The sequence below is a fragment of the Phyllostomus discolor genome, chromosome 7 (genome assembly GCF_004126475.2).
Source record: "Phyllostomus discolor isolate MPI-MPIP mPhyDis1 chromosome 7, mPhyDis1.pri.v3, whole genome shotgun sequence".
Taxonomy (NCBI): Eukaryota; Metazoa; Chordata; class Mammalia; order Chiroptera; family Phyllostomidae; genus Phyllostomus; species Phyllostomus discolor.
In genome coordinates, this window is record NC_040909.2 from 56,630,511 (window position 1) to 56,655,712 (window position 25,202).

The window sequence follows — 25,202 nt, forward strand, 5'->3', positions numbered from 1 at the left end:
AGAACAAAGCTTCAGAAAAAGAACTAAACAAAATGGATTTCCATCAATCGACTAGATGCAGAGCTCAAAACACTGGTTATAAGGATGTTCAAAGAACTTAGTGAGGACCTCAACAGCTTTAAAAAGAACCGGATAGAAATAAAAGGTACACTAATTGATTAAAGGATAATTTACAAGGAATCAACAGTAGACTGGATGAAGTTGAGAATAAAATCAGCAATTTGGAATATAAAGAAGCAAAAAACAATTAATCAGAAGAGCAAAAAGAAAACATAATCCAAAAAAATGAGGATAGAGTAAGAAGCCTCTGGAACAACTTCAAGCATATCAACATTTACATCATGGGGTTGCTGGAAGGAGAAGAGAGAGAAGAAATTAATAACCTATTCAAAAAAATAATGAGAGAAAACTTCTCTACATTGTTGAAGGAAATAGACATACAAGTCCAGAAAGTACAGAGTCCTAAAAAGATGAACCTAATGAGGCCCATATCAAGATACATCATAATTAAAATGCCAAAGGTTAAAGATAAGGAGAGAATCTTAAAAGCAGCAAGAGAAAAGCAGTTAGTTACCTACAAGGGGGTTTCCATAAGACTGTCGGCTGATTTCTCTAAAGAAACTTTGCAGGCCAGCAGAAGCTTGGGAAGAAGTATTCCAAGTGATGAAAAGCAGGACTACAACCAAGATTACTCTACCCAGCAAAACTATCATTTAGAATTGAAGGACAAATAAAAAGCTTCCCATATAAGAAAAAGCTAAAGGATTTCATCACCACCAAACTAGAAGTATATGGAATATTAAATGGTTTTCCTGGAGGAGGAGAAGAAGGAAGAAGAGCAGGAGGAGGAGAAGAAGGAGAAGAGGAAATAATGAATGATAAAATGGCAATAAATACATATGTATCAACAATTGAACCTAAAAAAAATAAATGAACAAGCAGAACAGAAACAGAATTGCAGGTACAGTGAATGTTTTGATGGCTGCCAGATGGGAGTGGGTTGAAGTGATGGGCAAAAGAAGTGAAGGTATTAAGAAATTTAAACTTATTGTTACTGAATAGTCATGAGATGTAAAGTCCAGCACAGAGAATATAGTCAATAATAGTCTAATAACTATGTATAGTGTCAGATAGGCGGGTGATTTATCAGGAAGGTCACTTATTAAGTTATGTAATGTCTAACCCCTGGGTGTACACCTGAAACTAATAAAAAAAATGTATGTCAACTGTAATTTAAAATGAAAATGATTAAAAATAACTCCAACAACTTAACAATAAAAGACAACTCAGTTTTAAAATTGGCAAAGAATTTGAATAAACATTTATTCAAAGATGATATACAAATAACCAGTAAGCACATGAAAATATGCTCAACATCACTGGTCATTAGGAAAATGCAAATTAAAACTACTCTGAGATACCACTTCAACCCCACTAGGATGGCTAAAATAAAAAAAAAGACAGACAATAACAAGTATTGACAAGAATGTGGAAAAGTTGAATCATTCCTACATTGCCAGTGGAGTTGTAAATGGTGCAGCCACTTTGGAAAACAGTTTGGCAGTTTCTCCAAGTGTAAAATATATGATTATATTAATATTAATCCATATGATCCAGCAGTTGTACTCCTAGATATGTACCGAAGAGAAATGTAAACATACGTCCACACAAAAACCTATATATAAATGCTTCTAGTAGCATTGTTCACAATAGTTCCAAACTGGAAAGGACCAAAATGTCCATCCACTGATAAATGGAAAAATAAAATGTGGTGTACCACACAGTGGAATATTATTCGACAATATAAAAGGAATGAAGTACTAACACATTTAACAGTATGGATGAACCTTGAAAACATTGCTAAGTAATAGAAGCCAGTCACAAAATGCCACATATTGTGTAATGCCATATGGAAATACCTGCATTTAGCAAATCAATAGACACAAAGTGAATTAATAGTTTCCAGGATAGGGAAATGGAGTAAGGCTGCTAATGGATATGAGATTTCTTTTGGGGGTGACAAAAAAATGTTCTGAAATTAGATAGTGGTGTAGATTGCTCTGTAAATACACTACACTCTGTAAATACACTAAAAACCACTGAATTACATATGACAAGGCAGGTCCAGATAAAGCCCAGCCATTGTTAATATAATGACAATGGTTTGTGTGACATCAGTGTAACCTGGCAGCCAAGGAGAGTGGACTGGAGTTCACATGCATGAACAATGACAACTTCACTTTCCTAGTTAGTGGAGGCAGCAGGCACCACTGAATGAGCATCTGTATATCGTGGCCATTACATTCAAAATGACTGAGCAAATAGAGTAATGAACCTGCATCCAATTGTGCATTAAGCTTGAACATTCCTCCATGGAAACTATTCAGGTGGTTCAGAAGGCTGCAGCTATGAGCACCTACTGACTGGCAGCTTCATTATGACAACAGGCCTGCTCATGCATCACATCTTGTAGAGAGTTTTTTGGTGAAACATCAAATCACCCAGGTGACTCAGCCTCCCCACAGACCAAATTTGGTGCCCTGCGACTTCTGGCTTTTCCCAGAACAAAAATCGCCTTTGAAAGGGAAGAGATTTCAGACTGCCAATGAGATTCAGGAAAATATGGTGGGGCAGCTAAAGGCAATTCCAACTAAGGATTTCACAGTTTCTTGAACAGTGGAAGAGACGCTGGGAGAACTGTGTGAGGTCTCAAAGTGCTTACTTTGAAGGGGACTGAGATGTCATTGTCCTATGTGTAATGTTTCTTGTATCTTGTATCTTCTTCAATAAATGTCTCTCTTTTTCATATTACATGGCTAGATACCTTCTAGAAAGACCTCATATTTTAAAAGGATGAATTTTATGGCATTATGGTTAATTATATTCAATACATCTGGTGCTTAACCATAAAAACCACAGTCAGTCATTATCAATCTGAGGTGGTTAATTTGTAGAATGGCTTATAGTTCCCTAAAATTTCTATTTTCACACACTTCTGTAACTATCCACATACTCTACTCTTTGTCTACAAGCCTCCACTTAATTAATCATCCCCATTCTTATCCCTTTTCTGCCTTGTAAATTTCTTATTCCTCCTTCATGAATTGGCTCAGACTTCATTTCTACTAGGAAATCTCCCTGAATCTTTAGTTTAATCTTGAGCTGCATTTGCCTGCAGACTCTGTTAAACCTTGTAGACATCATTCCAGCACAGATCATACTCCATGATAGTTATCTGTTTATGAGTCTGTATTCCCACTACTGTATAAGTTACTTGAGGAATTTCTCTTTGAGTTTTGAGGTATGTTACAGTGCCTGGCATATTGTGGTACTTAAAAATATTTATTGAATGAATGGGTGGATGAATGCTTAAAGACAGAAAACTAAAAAATATCTCCCATTGAAGGCTTTTATGGTATCAAGGTATTTTCTGATCACAGAAAGTGTCTTGTATTTAAACCTTAAATACTTTTCCATGTGGAACTCAAATTGCCTGTGGAAATCAATGCTACAGTGAATAAATATTTGCCTTCTTAATGTGAGATGCTAGCTCAGTCCTCAAGTGCCCTGGGATAAGCTGAGCTTTTGAAGAGGAACAAGTAATTCTTCTTGTCACATGGAATATTCCTGTACAATTAACCACCTACACTGTAGGATCCTAAAACATTCCATTGGAGCATCTAGCCTTGGTTTTCAATATACCCAAGATGCTTTAAGAGTTGAGTCATGAGTATATTGTGGTGGGAAATAGAGCCCCTAGTGAATACATTTTATTCATATTATTGTCCTCCCCAAACAGTTTCTCCCTGTTCTATTATACTACTTAAGCACACTGTGATTTGAAACATCTGAACAAGATTATAACATGAACAAAAGAATTAAGTATTTACAATTAATTTTGATCAGTAAGACCTTTTGATGCACAAATCCAAATATACAAGATGTGGATAATCTCTGAGAAATAAGAATCCACTATAAAAAAAGGACAAAAAAAATTGCCTGTGTATACTTTACATTACAGAAGGGGAAGATACAAGGGGAAGAGATATAAAGGAAAATAATTCCAAACAGAGAGAATAATTAGTGTAAAGGCTAGAATATATTTGGTGAATTGAAGGAGCCCAGGGTGACTTAGAGCATAATGAATATTAGATGGCAGTATAATAATTAATATTATTCCCTGTGGTAGACACATTTATTGGCCACAATTCTTCATCTCCTTCCCCCTACTGGTACTTTGCAAATCCACCTTTGCCATGGTCAAATAGAAACAGAGTACATTTCCCAGCCCCACTGATGGGCTTGACAGCTGACTTGCTTTGGTCAATGGATGGTGGCAGAAGTGATAGCATATCATTTCCCAGAGGAGGCCTTTAAGGGACATGGCTGTTCCCATTTGCCTTTCTGCACCTCTTCCATTTGGCAAGAAAGGACCTTTTCCATGTAGACCTACCTGCTTCATCCTGAGCCCCAGAATTAACATGCAGAAAACAGAGCTGCTCATACCAACTCACAAACACAAAGTGCAAGAATAGCTGTTTTAAGCCACTGAGTTTGGAAGTTGTTTATTATGCTGCCTTACCATGATAATAGTTAACTAATAGTCTTCAATACTAATCTTACCCAATATTTGTATACCATTCTATTTTTTACTTTTTAAACATTATTTTACTGTTCATACAATCCCCAGTTGCCAAATCATTTCTGCAAATAACAGGTTGTAAATCATCAATAAAATAAACAAGCCTGGCTACCTGTCTTTGGAAAGAATAAATCTCATCTGAACAACTTCCTGATTGGTTCTAGCCATTTGTTTAGTTGAAGGAAAGCAAAGTCCCTTTCTCTCCCACTTCTGTTTCCACATCTGCACCTGGACACCGGCTATTTCAGTTCCATAGTTTAAAATTTTTACATTGCTAAAAAAAATGTTAAACATACACAACTCTGTAGCTTGTCATTTATATTTTGGCATATTTGTGTGTCATTGTGAGTCATTCAATAAATGTGTGATTCCACAACAAAGTAAAATCCACCAAGTAAAGTATAAAGTTATTTTTATAAATAAACCCAATTTATGGTTCATTTTTCACAAGTTATCATTCCTGGGCTAAATTTTCCAAAAGGAGTTCAGTGCATGAATATCCCAAACCTCAACCTTTTAGGAATGCAAATAGAAAATTAATTTCATCAGCTGTGGTGAGAAATATCGTAGGACTTCCTTCTCTTGAATCTAAATACTACAAATTTTCTCAAAATATATCATTTATTCAGCAAGTAGTTATTTAGTGTCAGTCCACAAAACTTGCCAAGCAATATAGAACTACCAAAATGGGCATGAACCCTGTTCTGAGTGAAAGTATCTGAATGACTCAACTTAAACTATTAGGACCTGTCTTTTTTTTTTTTTTTTTTAGAGTTTATTTATTTGCTTCTTAGAGAGAGGGGAAGCAAGAGAGAAAGAGAGGGAGAGAAACATGTGTGAGGGAGACATTGATTGGTTGACTCTCGCACGCCCCCAACTGGGGAACTGGCCCACAACCCAGGCATGTACCCTGGCTGGGAATTGAACCTTCGACCCTTTGGTTCATAGGTCAGCACTCAATCCGCTGAGCCACACCAGCCAGGGCAGGACCTGTCTTAATTCGGGGTTCCCAAAGGCAGATCTGAGACGAAGATTTGGGCACAGGGAGCTTATATGTGAGGTGATCCCATGAAGCACAAGCAGAGAGGTAGGGGAACTGAGACAGAGAAAGGAGAAAAGCCAATTAAGTTTTCATTAAGGAGCAAGTCATCGTGAAGGTCAACTGGTGGTCAACTTTTCTGGGGCTCCTCTGAGAAACTGTGGAACACACCCAAGAATCTTAAGACCAGAAGGCAGGAAGGCTGGGCATTTACCCCCTGACTGTTGTCCTCAGTGTTTGAAGGCTGCATCCAAGAAGATCAAGTCCCTACACTTTTAGCTGGGCCTTCTTGCACCAGAGTAAGCTTCCTTGGGCCCAAGAAGCAGAGAGGAGTGTAAGATAATAAGTTTACCAACATACACAGAACCTGATAAACTCAGATGGGTCAAGGAAACATGGTGCTGGGCATCATCTCTGTCTGCTACAGGAATACAACTATTTATTTCATCAGGTATAACCATAGTCAATATTTCCTGAAAACATATCTGTACCAGGCACAGTGCTACACTTTTTTACAGATACCATATTATTTAATCCTTGCAACAACACTTGAGGTTATTATCAGATATTAGATATATAAGATAATAGTTATTATGAGATACTGTTATTATCATCCCTTACAGACAGAAAATTAAAAAATTTAAGGTGACAGACCAAGTAAATGTTAAAAATCTGAAACATGAGTACTCTGATTCCAGAGCTGTGGTCTAGACAACACTTTACTCATTAAGGAGTAAGTGCAGAAAACAATGGCACCAGTAACTCAAAGGTAAGGAAAATAATGAAGCATGTCATGCTTAGGGAAGGCTTCATGGAGAAACCGTAATTGAATAGCGCTTTCAGATTGATTAAGTGGAAATGTGCAGAAAAAGAAATGAGCCTGTGCATGATACCAATGGGGAAGGAGGAGGACAGGAGTAGTCTGCTACATGATACATATGAATTCAACAAAATATCCACATTGGACAGCACACATGTTACAGAACACAACAAGGGGGGCCTGGGATGATATACTATTATTGAAAGAAGGCCCCCAGGTCCATTATGTCCGCTGCCAGAGGAAAGACGTCTCTCAATGCCAGAGATTCGTGAAAAGGAAAGGAAATGTTTATTTAATGCTATACTAACTTAAAGTAGTGACCTAATGTCTTCACCAAAATCCCAAAGTCCCTAAAAACACCCACAAACACACAGTCCTTCCTTCCTTCCCCCTTTGCCCAGTCGAGAGTACCATATCTCAGGAAAGGAAATAGAAGTCCATGGCTTAGGCAGTCCTCTGGTTCTTCCCAGTTAGTACTCGATCTCAACTGGGAGACCTCCCTGGGTTCCCGGCACCCTCGGCTGAGTCACCGGGATCTCTGCTAAAACCAGGTGGTGATTCCCCCTTCTAAAGCTGTGGGGGTCCCCACTCTGCCAGGCCGCATGGTTCCCTCTCTCTGGGATGTGGGAGTCTCCACTCTGCTAAAGACGCGTGGTTCTCTCCCTGAGGGCTGCCGCATGGTTCTCCCTCTCTCGGGGCTGCAGGAGTCTCCACTCCATCAAGTCCGCGTGGTTCCCCTTCTCTCAGGGCTGCGCATGGTTCTCCTTCTCAGGGCTGTTCATGGCTCTCCTCCTCTCAGGGCTGCACATGATTCTCTCTCCTAAAGCAGCATGGTTCTCCCCTCTAAAGCAGCATGGTTCTCCTCCCCAATGGTCGCCAAATCTGGGTTTTAAATCCCCCGGCCAATCTTCCTCTGCAGCCCCATTTCCGGCTCCTCCCACACTCGGCTTCACAAGCCAGAACTCGTATCCTTCCAGCTTTACTGGGCTGCCATCAAGAGTCTGGGCAGGTGTGGCCCCATGTCCTGGAGCCAATCCTCTCTGAGCTCCCACGCAGGCGCTGCAACTCAGGGGACCCGCCCCCCCAGCCACATCTGGGTGGGGAAGTTACTTCCATTCCCCTGGCTTAGAGCTGATCACAGCTACTTAACATATCTATGCAAGCAGTCAAAGGTTATAGATATGCCAAACGACCACGCCAGAGCTTAGCTGCAAGGCTTTTGCTATGCTAAACAGCTCTCAATGGCCCTGCTCCATTTGTCCCTTCCCCCAACCCACACCCTGGGTTGGGGGATGGAGACATCTCAAAATCTCCTGGACACCTTAAGTTCTGGACCCCATTTCAAATGCCCATTTGGGGTCCCCCCTCTTGGCTGCACCCTGTAACACACAGAGTTGGTCCTTGTACAGAGTAAGGCATATATAATACTGCTGGCAACTCAATCTTCATTCAACAAGTATGTATCTACTTCAGACTCAGCACTAGAGGTATAGAGATTTTTTTTTAAACTCTTAGGAATGAGACCCATAGAGTAGACATGTGTTTTTTTTTTTTTCTGCTTTCTAATAATACAAGTCTTTCTTACAGAGAAGAACCCATTCAGTGAAGTTCATGTGGAGTTCCATGCCTTGTGACCCTCTGTGCACACACACACACCAACACATACACACCCACTCTCACATCCACACCCACATACATATACAAAAATATATATACACAAATGTATACATACACAAATATACATATATTCTCACACATACACACATATCACATATACACTTTCACACACTGGACACCTGATCATAACCTGGCCAATTAAAGCATCAAGTTCCTTAGCTTCAGTGATTATTTCAGAGGTGGACATGTGACCCAATTTGTACTTTTCTACTGGAATTGGGAGAAAAGTTTGCCTCTGATGATCAGAACTACTGAGCTGGTAAGATGCAGGTGTAAGGCTGCTATCTTGCCCCCATGTAGAGAAAGAGTGAAGCCTAACAGAGGCAAACAGATTTGAAGAATGGGAATCAGTGACCTGACAATTTTTTTTGAGGTCTCGGACTCAGTCTTTACAGTAAACAAGAGATAAATCATGTCTTAAATTTCTTAGAAGAAACCCCTTTCATTACAGATGGAAGGAAGAAATGTTAATTAGGTAAACTTTTCCTAATGTGGCTTTTAATAAAACTTAACCAAAGATGCAGAGTTACATTCTATTGACCAAGTTGGTCTGTAGGATGCCAAAATGCACCAGTTCTTTCTACTGACTGGAATCATCACAGGCCATCAGAAGCATGGAATATTTATGTAGGTGGGATTCTGGAATAGTTGTATAGATTTCAGGTAGAAATCTGAACGTCAGGTTAATATTTTCTTGATTGAAGAAGCCAAATCTACTGAGCACAAAATTCTGCTAATTGTAATCCTCCTTTTATAAAATTCTTTCTCTTCTCGTTTACTCTACTAATCCACTTTAGTTCATGTTCCTTGGCTTGCCATCTAGATTGTAAATGTTGGCATAGATTGGGCACATGTGCATTTTTTTTTACAAGATTTATGAGCCAGAGAAGCTAAAATGGAAATGCAAAGATAAAAATACTTTCAGAAACTAATGCTTTTGAATCACACAACATATCCAGTGTCTTCATATAAGACAACTACCTTCTTAAGGGGCACTTGGAATGAAAATATAAAGGTAGAAAGTAGTACAAGGTAGCAAAAAAGAAACAAAGTTGAATCTCCAGACAGAGCAGTTGTATTAGACTTGAATGGGTGTGGAAAAGAAGCATCTCATTCCTTTTATGAGCCTATGTTCAACTCAGTATCCCCACCTGTAGAATTTGGGTATATAACAATAATTATTCCTCCCTGGGCCTGGTAAACAGTAGAGGAAATAAGGCATGTAAAGCCCAAAGTTAGGGATTGATCCTGACTAGCTATTATTTTTGCTGTTATCATTATTAATGACTGAAGTTATTATGGCAATCTTTTTCCCCTTTCTAAAAGAAATAGTTTCTCAAACCATATACTTTCTCATCTTCAGGCTGGAGCCTTCCTTCCCTCTCTCCTTTCCTCAACTCTCTTCACCCTCCATACTTCACCTAAAAATCGCCTCCTGCTGGAAGCCTTCTTTGGTCTCCTAGACTAACATAGGGCTCCTATATATCTTGGACTTAACCCTCATTGCCATTTATTAAAACATATCATTCAGTTGTCTGCCTTTTATTAGAGCGAAGATTCTGAGAGCAGAAACCCTCTCCATGTTGTTTACTCTGATAATTCCTAGAACAGTGCTTGGCATGCAAAAGATGACTGGATGAATAAATGAGTGAGACATAGGCTGGAAGTGTGGAACCAAGGCCTGGCCCTGACACTGGGGCAAAGCCAACACATAGATGCACAGTTGTGACTTAGAGACATGGGGTCTATGAGGAATGCCTGACTGAGAAAGCCTGGAGGGGAGGCCTCTTTGTTGAGCTTCTTCAGCAGGCCCCAAAGGGGTGGCTTCCATTTTTTATTCCTTGTCCTTTTGACGCTTCCAGCTTCCAGGTATGGCCTCTCCTGGCTACAGGACAGTATAGGAATTGCAGAGCAGTGGAAGGTCCCCTGATCTAGGAGCAGAAGGCTCGAGTTGTGATTCTTGCACTATGGGACCTTGATCAAATGCCTTCACCTCTCCAAGTCTGGTTTCCTCTAACTGGACAGGTGAGGAATCTCTGTCTACAATTCTGTGAGTTAAGAGCAGGCTCAGCTTATATACAAATATCTAAGAAGTCACTGAGATCTATCCATTCTGTTTCCATCTTTTTTTCCTCCCTCTTTCATCTTTCTTTTTTTAATTTAACAAATATGTATTTAGTGTGATCCAGAGTTGACCTGGTGCTCAGTAATAAAGAGATAAACAAAATAAATAGGATCCCTGCCTTCATGGTCCTTCAAGAGGGCAAAGTATAGGTTCACAAATAAAAAGAATAACTTCAGACAGGCAATAGAAAAATAAAATAAATTAAAGCAATAAATGACTAGGAGTTGGACATGCCCTTTATATTAGTTGGTCAAGGGAGGCCTCTCAGAAATGGTCACATTTGAATTGAGACCTGAATGAAAAGATGAAGCTAACCATGGACAATATTGAAGCAAGTTCAAAGGCCCTGGGAACAGGGGAAAGTTGTGCTCTAGGAAGAGAAAATGTCAAGTGGGTGTGATAATAATGAATAACTGGGCAAGATTCAGGTGATATGGGTCCTTGAGGGCCATGGTCAGGCATTTGAATATGGCCCTGTGTGCCAGGGAGATAATGGAAAGAACTTTATGCTGGAGAGGGACATGCTCTGACTTAAGTTTTTAAGAGATTGCTGGTTGCTGTGTGGAAAATGAATTCTTACATGTCATGTTCCAAATACAAATTGAAGATCATATGACCAACCTCCTGGTTGCTGACAAATCATGGGTGACATTATATTTCCTGACCACAAAGAGCACTTTTTCCATTCTGAGCTGATAAATATGTTAAAGAAAACTATTTGTAGTTTACCAATATGAACAATGTTTCCTTGTATCTTAGACTTTTTTGTTTAAAAAAGAACTCATGTATTAATGATGATGATAACTGAAAAATTAGAAATTTACAATTCCATAGCCACTTGACAGGGCAAGGGTTTTTTTAGTGGCTTAAAGAAGATTGCATTTTGTTCTATATATCCTGCTTATTTCATTATAATCTGATATAATGAGATTTAGATAAGTTCAACTTCCTCGCCAGCAACAGTTCTGTTAGGTGTTCTATATTAGACATTCAGTAAGTCCAGTTATTATGTGAAGAATAAAATAACAGCAAGCAGCAACAGAAAAATGACCAAATAACTGATTATAGGGTGGCTTTTTGACAGAGCAAAAAAGTAATAGAATATGTCATATTTCCAAGTCTTTGAAATCTACTTTTTGAAAGCATTTGGATTCTTAAATCAACTTTAATAATTAGAACTTGAATTTTGAACCTGGAAAGCTATTCTCAATTCACCTAATAATAATAACTATAATTGCCAATTACATGCAAGTACTATAATAAATGCAGTGCATTCTATTATCCTGTAAAGTAGATGAGCCCTATTTAACCAGCTGAGGGTCTGATAAGCAAAGACTGAGGTTTCCAAAGGAAGGATTCTGCATTCAGACTACAACACAGAAATTCTGGCTTTCCAGGATTTAGATTCAAGACTGTAATAAACCCTTACTTGAATCTCCAGCCTGCTAGTTTGCCCTGTACCTTTCAGACTTGCCAAACCCTATAGCTGCATGAGCCAATTTCTCAGAATAAAGTCCTCAAAATATAGATCCTATGAGTTCTGTTACTCTGGAGAACCTGACTCCTTTACCCAGCAGTTCTGCTTCTAGAAATTTATCTGAAGAAAGTTATCATTACAAATATCCAAAGATACTTGTTCAAACCATTGTTTTAGCAGTTAAAAATTAGAAACAATCATACATCCACCAGTGGACTATCTAACTATCTAGAACATTCTGCACAATATGATAATTCATATACCCTGAAGATATATTACATGAGTGTTAAAAAGAACAAGGTAGATCTTCCTAAAATAATAAAATGTGTATTGGTCATATTATTAGATAATAAACAGCAGGGTAAGACTCTGTTTGATTTCTTTTTTTTTTAATTTGTTAATACCAGAGATGAAGTTGCAAGAAAACTAATATTTTTTCCTTCTAAGCATTTTTATATTGACTGAATTTTCACAAATAGCATATTTTGACTGAATTAATTAATCAATTTGATCTAAATTCTAAATAAAAGTTCAGCTCAGATTTTTGCTGCCCCTCTCATGCTACCTGTGTATGTTTTTAATGTGGTAAATATCTTTTACTCAAATATTTTAAGTAGTTTATTCATGAAGCATTTCCTAATCAGGTAAAATGGATAGATAGTCAGTTATCTGGACATTCAAACATCAAAAGAAAAAGCTCTGGAGCTGTCCCCCCCCGCCCCCCCCCATGATTCACTTCAGTAGAGTAGCATAGTTCAGGGAAAACACACAAGAGAAAAGAAGAAAACAGGATTTTCCCTAAAACACACAGATAATGACCTCATCTATTTTAATTTAAATATGTAGGAGCAGTCTGAGTGCCCTATGACTCAATTTCTACTTGAAAGAACTAAAATTAATAAATTATAGCATTGTGAGAATGGCAATGCTTCTTTGCAGCATTGCATGGGTCTTCCAGAGTTTTCCTTCTCTCAGTTTGACCCCATGCCATGTCGTGCCCTCCACCAACCCATTCTTTTGTCATCACATTGAAGTCTACTTTTTTTATTTTGAAAATGTTTATCTACATAAATACAAACTTGTTGGGGGAGGGTCAGAAGTTGAAAAGATCCTTTTTAGTGTCATATATATTTGAATCAATTGGATAAATATCTTCCTGGCTCATGGAAATGAAAGTGACACATTAGGGGGAGGGCCAGCCATTTTCCAGGCGTATCCTGGCATGCACACATGAAGAACTGTGTGGAACAGAGTATTGTTTGCAGAAACTTTGACTGTTTCCAGTGTCTAGATCAGTTCCTTCTGGTATTTATTATTATTCTCCTTTTAAAATGATCCTCTCTAATGGTAGAGAGCACAAAAAAGTAATGGAAAATTCTTCATCTGGAGAAAATAAACTTTAATACATTTAGTATATAATTACATCAGGAAAAAATGTCCCTATTGTGTTTAAGAATAGAAGTACAGTATTTTGTCTTTCACTTAGTTTTGTTTATTTTTTAAAGAAAATATTTTCATTGAATATATGCTGTTGTTGAAGCCTGGGGGATGAAGCTGGTTTTGATTCAACCACAGTTAAGTAAAAAATGTCTGGAAAAAAATGATTCTGACTGTCTAAACAGTACCAGTAACCTGAAAATAACAAAGCTGGAGGTCACCTCTTAAATCTAGTGGATGGGAGTGCAGGTATGATGTCAATGTCCACAGACCTTCCTGGGAACGAGCAGCATGATTAGAATCTCTGAGGTGCTCCTAGAAGGATGTTTGTGAACTGGATCATTTTCTATTTCTACTTGCTTTGGCATTAGATTGAGCTGAGTAATGATCCTTTTTGTCACAAGGCATCCCAGGGATACTGACCCTTGTAAGCATTGAGTCAGTGAGTTCTGCATCTCAGACAAACTCTCTCCATTCTCCTTTGCAGGCTGAAGTCTTCCAACTTGTTTCCAACATTAGCAACTTGTATCCAGTTACTTGAGCCTTCTCTCATTTCTCACCAGTATATTTCCCAAGCCTGTTCTCAGTCCTCACCTTGTCCCTATCTTCCACCCTTTTCACCAAATAGATCCTAAACCTCTCCCCAGAGTTTGACTGTAGTATAAAAATGTCTTATGAGCTGCTGGTGGCATAAAGGAAAACCTAGTTCTAATCAGTGTGTGCCTTTAGAACCAGTTTGAAATCACCTATAAGACAAGGGAGCAATGGTCACAGTCTCCATACAGTCATTACATATATGTTCACTGTCTGTTGAAAAATTCCTGAAAGTGGCAAGTGAGATAGCTTTAAGAGAGTCATCAGAAAAGCCAGTAATGGTGTAAGAAGTCAGGGAAAATGTTATTGGTAATCAAATACGTAAATAATAGGCTCTAGAAATGAATACAAAAGAAGGATCTCAGACTTGAACCACTGGAAGAAGCTATTGACAAGAATGCTATATCTCACAGTAAGCTTGTGCAATGTCAGATGTCAGTGACAGAAGGGGACTTGCTTTGAAGCACTGTGTGGACAGTGCTTCCTCCCAAAGATGTTGCTTGTGTATTTCTGTACCAAAGCCTTCAAATGAATCTCATTACCTAATTTATGAGCTCTGGGAAAAGAGTAGTGTGTGGGATAGCCACCTTCTGACCGATTATGGCAAAACATTCCAAAAAAGTAATGTGGATGTCTTAGAAATTCCAGAACTCCTACCTACTATGCTAGCTCCTTGTAGTGGATCCTGACCAACAGCTTGATATTCCTAGACATTTTCTTTAAGGTTCCAAGTGCAAAACAAGTATTCTTATCTAAAATGTGAATTAGAAATTCTCTGTAATTATTGGTCTACTCTCTACTTCTGTTTAATGAATTTAGTCTAAAATGTGTGTTCTTCCAGAAAGTCTTCTATAACCTTACCATTCGTATAAATTTTAGTTCGATTTTCAAAGTCTATTAGTCTGAATATTTGCTGCTGTTTTGCTACCTAAAACCTTTTAGTCACAAAATCCTAGTACATGAAAAAGTATGCACATAAAGGAACAAAATTGTAAAAATGAAGTTGTTATAATGAAGAAAAAGTATCTAAAGTGGGGGAAAATTTTTTCATATGAAAGGTTAAAAGTAAGAACTTTGGAGTCAGATAGACTCTCTTACACAGCTGTTACTTCAACAAGTCACTTAACTGCTCACTTCTCACTTTCCTTATCCCTAAAATAAGGACAATACTGATGATTTGATCAAGTTTAAAAATCTAAGTGAGATAATATGTGAAAGCATTTGGCATGGCACCTGGCCTACAATGTACTCAATAAACACCAGTTGGTGATTGCCATACAGTAGAAGTGAAATCGCTGCCATTAGCCTAAATAGCATCACCAAATGCCATGCTTCAGGTACAGCAAGAAAACCAGAGGAAATGACAGACAAGGGAAGCTTGTCCTTTTCAACCTCCTAGACAATCTCTATTTCTATTTCTCACCATCTTAGCTTCTCTGATGACTGGAACATGGGCTCAGTAAATCCCTCTTGAATGAAGGATTTAGCCATAATAGAGAATTCATCCCTAAACAGTGTGACTCTGTTGGTTGAGCATAGTCCTACAAAGCAAAAGGTCTCGGTTTGATTCCCAGTCAGGGCACATGCCTGGGTTGTGATCCTGGTCTCCAGCTGGGGCAAGTGAGAGAAGCAAAAGGCAAATGATCAATGTTTCTCTCATACATTGATGTTTCTCTCCCTCTCATTTTCCCTCCATTTCCCTCTTTCTAAAAATAAATGAAAAATTAAAAAGAAGAATTCAGTGGTCTGAAAGAATTAGAAATTGGATTTGGGTCATGAGTAAAAATCATACATCTGGGTATCAGAAGTTGGGTACTTCTGGGTGCCAGAAGTCATAAAGACTGGGTTCTAAGTTTGCCTCTTCTCTGTGCCAACTGGGTGATTTTTGATGATTATTTTAAGATTACTGAGCTCCAACTTCCTCATCTGTAAAATGTGGAAGGTTGGGAAAAAATAAAGTGTAGTGTCTGAAAATGTTTATAAACTTCCAGGATTTTGTAGTGATTTGTATATGTTGTGAATCATAGGCTGAGCAAGTCAGGGTGTGTGTGTAAATGCACACATAAACACAATTATTATACAACACATATGGCTAGCAAAAGAAAAGACAACCTGAAACCAGACAAATGCCAGTATTTCATATAGGGAAGAGAGAGAAAAAAGGAGCAAGAGGATAAAAGTCTCTATCAACCAATAAGAAGGATTAAACAGGGGCTATAGAAAATAATCAAATAAACAGAAATGTGCTAAGCACCACAATCTCCCCTCTGATCTTCCATTGGCCATTTGAATTCTGGCACTCAGAAATTCAGTGACAGCAACTTGCTTCCCAACACCCTGAATAGTCCTCACCAGGGTCAAGCCCTTGGGACAGTGAGACATGTTCTCACTGTATTGCCCTGAGCTTCCCCTAGGTGTATTGTTAGTCTCATTTTCTTCCACATCTGGTGAAAGTTATTGTCAATAATTTCAAGTCTTTTTACCAGATGCCCATATTGGTACAGTAGTACTTGAAGATGAATTTGTGCTTTTTTTTCTGAGTATCTCACTTTCCATAAAGAACTAAAGACACTATGATGATCACAATTTCAGTACATGCTGCAGTTGGGTTCATTTGCCCTCTTCTCCCATCTGAGGCAAATTTCAGTCTAACCCAGAATAAAATTTGGAAATTATGGAGCTTTTAAAGACTTTCTACTGGTTGGTCTACAAGGATTCAAACCTGTCTTTGCTGGGTACCTTGCACAATGTCCAATGCACATACTTCAAGGTGAAGGCAGAATGAATGTTGGTTTAGAATCCTATTCAGTATAAACTGCCAAGCTATCCTTAAATTAGATGGCATGGGAAAGCTGGCTTGGTCATTTTTATATACACATTCAGCTGGAAATGTAAGGATGCTATGACTTGAAACAGAGAGGCAGAAATGTGCAGTAGTTACTAGTATAGGCTCCTTCTAATCTGCTTGCATTCAAGACTCATCTCTGCACTTCATTATCCACATGGCCTCAAGCAGGTTCACTGCCCACACTAAACCTCAGTTTCCTCATCTGTATAATGATGATAGTAATAATAACTACCTAAGAAAGTTGTTATGAGCATTAAGTTAGAAACAGTTGGTAAAGAACCTAGTTAGTATAGTGCCTGGAGGTTGAAAAATGAGGGTCCTTATTCTCATACATATTTTTATGACTAAAAAACACTAATTCATTTAATATTTTTCTAGGCCCTACAAACAGAACTAAGAACTGTGGGGTGCAAAGTAGTTCCTTTACTTTAAATGGAGCAGCAGTGAGATGTTAAAAGTACTGTATTTAAGCATCTGTTAAAAAAACCTGTAACATGGAGGATTTTTGTTGATCAACATAATGCAATAAAATGCAGTGACATTCCATTACCCCTTGATTGAGCCAGGCCAGCCAAGAAGGGAATTATGCATTTGAAATCAACAAATTGGATTTGGTATCTTTTGTAGGCTCAGCAATTACTCCCTGACTAGTTTCTCACAAGATCAGAGGTGGCCCTGTTGGCTTCCAGATTCTTTCAACTGACATACTCTGTCTGTACGGAAGAGTTTTTTCCTTGTTTAGGTTCTAAATGAATGATATTTTCTTCCAGAGTTTTTACAGCTGCTAAACACATGCTGGCTAAAAAATCTTTCCCTCCAAAATAAGACATATGTATTTATCCATATGTATGAAACTCTTGCTTAAAGAAATCTTTCTGTTAAATATATATATATTTATATATTTAGTAATATATACTTCCATACAGCATTCAAAATATTCAGTGATATGAATTATTATGCTCAGACTACGTTAAGCTCACATGTTCTTCTTTTATAAGTAATCTCTCCCTCCTTCCACACAATAAGCACTAGCTCAAAGCTTCACTCCCATTTCCTCTCTTTCTCCCAATTTCAACCCAGTGTGACTAAATACCAAGCTATAGATCATTGTTATTAAGTACAGCAGATTTATTTGTGACTTTTTTGCCTCATACTTATAAGCACAATTAACACTTACTATAAATCAACACAGTTAGTTAGTAATGGGGAAAATATTGATATTCAGCTGATTGCATAGAAAAACTCAATTATTTTATTCTCTCCCTCTGTGATTCCCCCCCCCACACACACACACATGACTGCAGACCCAGTCCACGCATGTTGGCTGAGGGAGCTGGTATGTTGATGGCATGGCTGATTCTAAAGTGCATCCTAGCAGCTGGAAAGCGAGTGGGTATGTCGCTAAATGCTGTGTCAGGTGACACTGCTCCACCTGCTATTTTTGTTTTATATGTTGCTTATTTAGAACTTTTTAAAAAGATTTTATTTATTTATTTTTATAGAGGGAAGGGAGGGAGAAAGAGAGAGAGAGAGAAACATCAATGTGTGGTTGCTGGGGGTCATGGCCTGCAACCCAGGCATGTACCCTGACTGGGAATTGAACCTGCGACACTTTGGTTCGCAGCCCGCACTCAATCCACTGAGCTACACCATCCAGGGCTATATGTTGCTTATTATAAGAAAGTCTTTCCAGTGTTTGTCTTAAGAAAGATTCAAATCTATAATCTGGCCCACAGGACCTCACCGTGGGGACTTCTGGCTACTTCTCCATCTCATCCTGCACCAGCCCGTTTTCCTGCAATATTCCAATTTCCCATACCATAGTTAACCTCCCATGTGCTCTGCAACTTGCCTATGCAGGATCTTGGTACATACTATTTCCTACTTATTTATTAACAGAGTTATTGAAATGTAATTCATATACCACATAATTCATTCATTTAAAATATAGAATTCTCATAAATATATGTGTGAAGTTGTACATCTATCACTAAAATCAATTTTAGGACATTATTATTACCCCAAAAGCAATCCATAACACTTAGCCATCATCCCCAATTCTCCCATCCTCCCCAGTCCTCTGGCATAATCTATGTTTGTCTCCATAAATTTGCCTATTCTGAACATTTCATATGCATGTAATTTAAAAGGGTTCTTTGTGTATGGCTTCTTTCACTTAACATAAGGTTTTCAAGGTTCATTCATGCTGTTGCATGAAACAGTATCCCATCCTATGGGTATACTACATTTGACTTATCCATTCATCAGTTAATAGACATCAGGATTGTTTTCACTTTAGGGCTGCTATGAACATTCTTGTGTAAGTTTTTGTGCAGAAAAATGTTATTTTTCTTGGGTAAATATCTAGGAGAGAAATTGCTGGATCATATGATAACTCTACATTTAACTATTTAAAAAACTTCCATACTGTTTTCCAATGTGGCTGCACCATTTTCATTTCTACATGCTGAAATTTTTTGAAAATTCCTATTTTCCAATTCAAACATGTTATTTCAATCTTATCTTGTTATACCAATCCAATCTCACTAACACCAGTTATTCCAATTTTATAATCATTTTGAATACAGCCATCCTAGTGGATGTAAAGTCATATTTAATTGTGCTTTTCACCCCCAACATCTGGATAACTTCTACTCATTTTCAAGCTTCAGCTTTAAAATAAATTCCATAGGAAGTTTTGTCTTGACCATCCTACCCCTAGACTAGTCAAGGGCTCAACTCAGAAAATCTTTCTTTACCCTCTTTACTTGAAGTTCAACTTGGGCAGGGACCATTCCATCTCATCTTTGTTTTCCATTCTATCCCCAGAATCTAGCTATTGTGTGAAATACAGACCTACTTGTTAAGAAGTTGTTGAATGAATGACATATAAAATAATGAGAAAAAAAGTGTGCATGTTACAGGGTGCAGCCAAGAGGGGGGACCCCAAATAGGCATTTAAAATGGGGTCCAGAACTCAAGGTGTCCAGGGGATTCTTGGATGTCCTCACTCCCACTCCCCAGGTGTGGGTTGGGGGAAGGGACAAATGGAGCAGGGCCATTGAGAGCTGTTTTGCATAGCAACAGCCTTTTAGCTAACCTTTGGTGTGGTCATTTAACATATCTATAGCCTTTGGCTGGTTGCTTAGATATGTTAAATAGCTGTGGCCATGCTCTGAGCCAGGGGAATGAAAGTAACTTCCCCACCAAGATGTGACTAGGGGCAGGTCCCCCAAGCTACAGCGCCTGCATGGGAGCTTGGAGAAGATTGGCTCCAGGACATGGGGCCACACCTGCCCAGACTCATGATGGCAGTCCAGTAAAGCTGGAAGGGTATGAGTTCTGGCATGTGAAGCCGAGTGTGGGGGGAGTCAGAAATGGGGCTGCAGAGGAAGATTGGCCCAGGGAGAGAGGATCACAGCCATTGGAGGAGAACCACGTGGCTGTGGAAGTGCAGAGAAGATCACAGCTATTGAGGGGAGAGAACCACACAGCTTTAGCAGAGTGAAGACTCCCGCAGCCCTGAGAGGGAGAACCATGCAGCTCTGGCAGAGTGGGGGCTCCCGTGGCCCGGGGAGAGGGGACCATGTGCCTTTGCCTGAGTGGGGACCCCGAAGCTTTAGGAGATATGGTACTCTGGACTGGGCAAAGGGGGAAGGAAGGAAGGACTGTGTCTGTTTGTGGGTGTTTTAAGGGGCTTTAGGATTTTTGATAAGGACATTAGGTCACTACTTTAAGTTTGTATAGCATTAAATAAACGTTTCCTTTCCTTTTCACAAATCTCTGGCATTGACAGACGTCTTTCCTCTGGCGGCGGACATAACGGACCTGGGGGCTTTTTTTTTTCCAATAATAGTATATCATCTCAGGACCCCCCCCCCTTGTTTGTTCTGTAACATACATTATCTTAAAATCACCTGTATCAGAACAATTGGCATGATTACTTTTTAAATCAATTTCATTTTCAGCCTTGCCACAGACGAAACTATTGAGAAATATTTTAATAGCTCTGGTTAAGGGAGAAAAAGGGGTTCTATTGTGCAATAAAGCCATGATGAATGCTTCTATTTTCCTGATTTTTCCTGAAGGTACCCAACTCTCTGTTTGATAGAAAGAGAAGGAGACTCAGTGATCAAGCAAAATCAAGTGGACTGTATAAAAAGCTCTCCTTCAAGTCAAGCAGTAAATAAAAAAGGACAGGTTTGTGAGACATAAGGAACTGAGGGGGGCTGGATTTTTCTGCTTTGTCAATCAACTAGGCTATACCCACTCAAGATTCCAATTCAGTGGGTCTGAGACAAGGCCGTAAAATGTATATTTTCAACAAAGCTCCTTATGATCCTGAAGCTAAGTGGTCCATAGGCTTCACTTTGAAAAAAAAAAATCCTAGTTAATATTCTCATTATTTAACAGAAACAGTTTAATGCAGAGGTTAAAAAATCAAGCTCTGGTGTGTGACTCAAATTTCAATTTCTGGCTCAATTTATTAGCCCTGTGGCTTAGAACAAATAATTTAATCTTTCTAAGCCTGTTTCTTTATCTGTAAGGTGGGAGGGACAATAAAGTACCTATGTTACACAGTTGGCATGAAAATTACATAAAACATAATATCTGGTGTCGCAATCACCAACCAGCAGTGACCACAGAATGCTGTGGATGGCTCGTCAACATGCGAGAAAAACATACACAGAGACAACCAAGTCCTGTGGGGAAGTAGGAACAAAATGGCCACCCTCTCTGGTGGGGAGAGCACCCCATTCCCCCTCTGGAGAGACTTTTTATTGGTTTCATTTGAATAAGAATTCAGGTAAAGCTCATTAAACATTGCTGGGAAGTAAGGATCAAACAACAGATAAGGAAGTCTGAGGGCCTATTCTGAGTCAGGGTCAAAGAGCTGTAAAACTTTAAGGAACAAACTTACTTCTTCCTTGGACCCTTATCATTCAACTGAGAGCACTCTAAACAAAGCAGGTTTCACAGGATTTTACATATTCTTTCTTAGGCCTGATCACCTGGGGAACCCACCCTTTTCAGTACAGAGTTGTACCACCCTGTCATTGTTTCAGGCTTAGGTGGAGCAAGGGAACTAAGGCAACCAAGAAATAAGGAGATTTTCTCCCAGATGATGAGGACTCAGACTATATCAAAGCCGAGGATCAAGGGTCCATCACCCCCTTTTGCTGTAGCCCCCAAAGTCCTTTCTTGGGGGCCTCCCACGTGATTGTGCCTGTCTTAGATTGTTCCCCCCTTGGGGAATCTTACCCGTCATTGGCTAACCGATCAAGCATTGGGGTTCAGTTATGAATGAAGTAGCAGAAGCAGTGCTCCTGCCAGGGAGGTAAGCTTTTGTCTCCTCGATGGCTTATGGTCCAAGGCCACTCCCTCAGCTTTAGCCTTGGCAGGGGTTACAGCTTCTGATACCAGGCAGGGCAGTTCCCAAAAATCTGGCACATGGGAAATGCGCCAATATGTTATTTGTCATTGTTATTGGTATTTTATTATTATATTATTTATAAAAAGAGAATGTGCACAACAAAGCTTTTTTAAGGGCTTGAGTTTTGCTTAGTAAGAAAAATTCCTTTTAAGCATAAGTTAGGAATTTAACAGGTTCATCAATGGCTTTATTATCATTGTTACTTTTGTAGGTAATTTTGCAAGTGGTACATACTTTACTGATATTGCTAAACCTTGTTTATGTCTATTTATGAGTGCCTCCCTCAACTTCAAGGAATAATGAGTTCATTTCTGAAGAATCAGAATTGGGGTCCTTCACTGAATTATAGTTTACCATTTACTTCACACATGAGCTAATATACCAATTATAGCACATGTTCCTTAGGTGTCATTCATTAAGCAGGAAGTATTGCCTACCCCCAAATCTTATTTTTCTCTGTTAAGTAATATATTAGCCTGGATGCTGTCCTGATAAAACTTAGTGTCTAAAACAGAAGTTCTAAAAGTTCGGTAAAATTAGGATCTAACAGTTATCTTACAGAATCAAGAATGATCATTCATTTACCCAACTCCTAATTAGTGAGTGTCCAATGAGTGTCAAGAATTTGAATACACAGAGAAGAAAATTAATATGTCCATGATCCTGGGGTGGGGGCAGTAGGGCAGAAAAAAAAATGAGTAGTTAAATATGTTACCAAGATAGTGTTGCTGGTGATGAGTGCTAAGACTGACATTTAACAGGGCGTTATGATAGAAATGTCTAAGGGGAAGGAACTATTTTAGGATAATGGACAGGAAAAGACAATCCCAGGAGAAGGCATTTGAGCTCACACCTGAATGCCAACAACTATCCAGCCATAGGAAATATCAGGGTGCAGCAAGATTTAGGAAAAGGGAACAGTTAGGGAAAATACTCTAAGCCAGGACCGTGTTGTAAGACCAAGTGGATCACATTTAGGAGTTAGATTTTGAGTCCAAGTTAATGTGGATAGGCCCTGAAGAATTAAGCAGGAGGATGTCATGCTCTAATTCATCATAATTTCGAATGTCCCTCCCCTTCCCTCCTCCCCTCTCTCTCCAGTGATAGCTAGTGTGAAACCCAATGGTATGATGTTTAACTGCAATTTTCCTTCCATGTTTGCAGTTATAATTGCTGTCATTTTGTTAATGAATTTGTCTCATAGACACGCCATAAAACTCCCTAATCACTTCCCACTTTGCATTAGAGAACACATAGACATGGTATCCAGGTTTCTCTCCATAGCATTTACAGAGTGTCTCAAATCTGACACTTTAGGTTGCATCAGGTGACATTTGAGGTGCCTACCTGCGAGGGAAAGGAGCAGGAGAAGCTGGCACTGATTGGTGACTCCTCATCTTCAGCAGAGTTCTTTGTCACTGTTGCTGTGTTTGCCTTCCTGTACTCCTTGGCCGCCACTGTCGTCTACATTTTCTTCCAGAACAAGTATCGGGAAAACAACCGAGGTCCACTCATTGTAAGTAGTTTGCTCATTTCAATAACTTTTTTTCTGTCCTCTTTAATTTTTTTTCCAATTCTTGAATGGCTTTGGAGTTACCCAAGCCCTCAGGAAGGGTATTTTAAAAGCAATCACATTCTTTTCCATCCAAATCTTTTGAATGTAAAACTAAAACATGATGTCTGTCATTCTTTTGTGCCCTTGTGTTGGAGAAGTATCACAAGACTTGCTAAAAACTCCTCTGAAATATATGATTGGAAATCTCATGAGATCAAAGGAATAGTAGTGAGGCTTGCTGCAGATTTATTTATAATTCCAGCATTACGGAGGTAGTAAACCAGTTGTCTCATTCTTCTTATTTGAATTGCATTTTTACCTCAACATACAACAGACTGGGCATAGAGTCGACTCAATTGAAAATGATGTTCTTCATCTCTGAATCTCTGTCTCACTGTTTCTCTCTCACTCTTTCCTTACCACGAACACTTTCCTATTTGCTTTTCCCTTATGCAGTGGTTCAAGAACTCACATGCATGAACTCACATGGTGAAGCCAATAGAGTCCAGCATATGCAAACAGGGACACACAAACACTTAGGGGCACACAACAACTCTCAGAGGGGTACCTGAGCATGGATAATTTTTAGGAAATAAAATTTAAATTTCTCAACCTTCGCGTGTACACTTATCTAAAATTTACCTTCCTGAGAATACCCTACATTAAAAAATATCTTTCTGTCTTCTTTCTTAATTACCTACTCCCATTTTATGAGAGAAAAGTATCTTTCCTTTTTATCCTAAACATAGTACATTGCTAGAGTGCAAAACCTTTGTGGCACTAAAGAAAAGGCCATTTAAAACATGAGTATTGGTGTTGACAAAAGTGAGTGATTCTAATACCTGGGTAATGCACTGTTTTGCATATAAGTAGGTTTCCTTTTATTTTTCTTTCAATCTACTTGTCAGCTGATAGATCATTGAAATAATTGTTGGTTATCTGAGGCATAAAACTCAGCTGGAATTCAAATAAATCAATTTCAGCCATTCTCATCTATTCATTTATGTGAACAAGTGCTCTCAACACATCTATAAAATGGGAATAGAATTTATACTGAATCATGCCCCATTCTAGATGTAAATAATATTCATCCCCCCAAATATAAACTAATTGAAGTAAAATCAGGCCCATACATTTCTAATAAAAATTTAACTTATTTTATTTTATTATTTTTTTATTATTGTTCAAGTACAGTTGTCTCCATTTTCCTCCCCCAGCTCCCCCTGCCCCACCCATCCCCACCTTCCATCCTTGATCCTATCCCCCTTTGACTTTGTCTATGTGTCCTTTACACATGTTCCTTGATGACCCTTCCCTTTGTGGATCAAAAAAACTATCATACATTTACACAATGGAATACTACGCAGCAGAAAGAAAGAAGGAGCTCCTATCCTTTGTGACAGCATGCATGGATCTGGAGACCATTATGCTAAGTGAAATAAACCAGGTGATGAAAGACAAATACCATATGATCTCACCTGTAAGTGGAACCTAATCAACAAAACAAAAAATTTAACTTTTAATTTGAAATTATTTATTAAAATTCATAATACA

At 38.7% G+C, this 25,202-nt stretch overlaps 1 protein-coding gene across 2 annotated transcripts in view; it reads left to right on the forward strand.

Annotated features, from left to right (window-relative positions):
• The window catches only part of SYNPR (synaptoporin), a 363,312-nt gene that overhangs the window by 292,713 nt on the left and 45,397 nt on the right, over window positions 1–25,202 (forward strand). For both annotated transcript variants that reach the window (XM_028518697.2, XM_028518698.2), the window contains one exon: window positions 23,411–23,609. In XM_028518697.2, coding sequence (XP_028374498.1) covers window positions 23,411–23,609 — 199 coding nt within the window. The remainder of the gene's footprint in view (window positions 1–23,410; window positions 23,610–25,202) is intronic.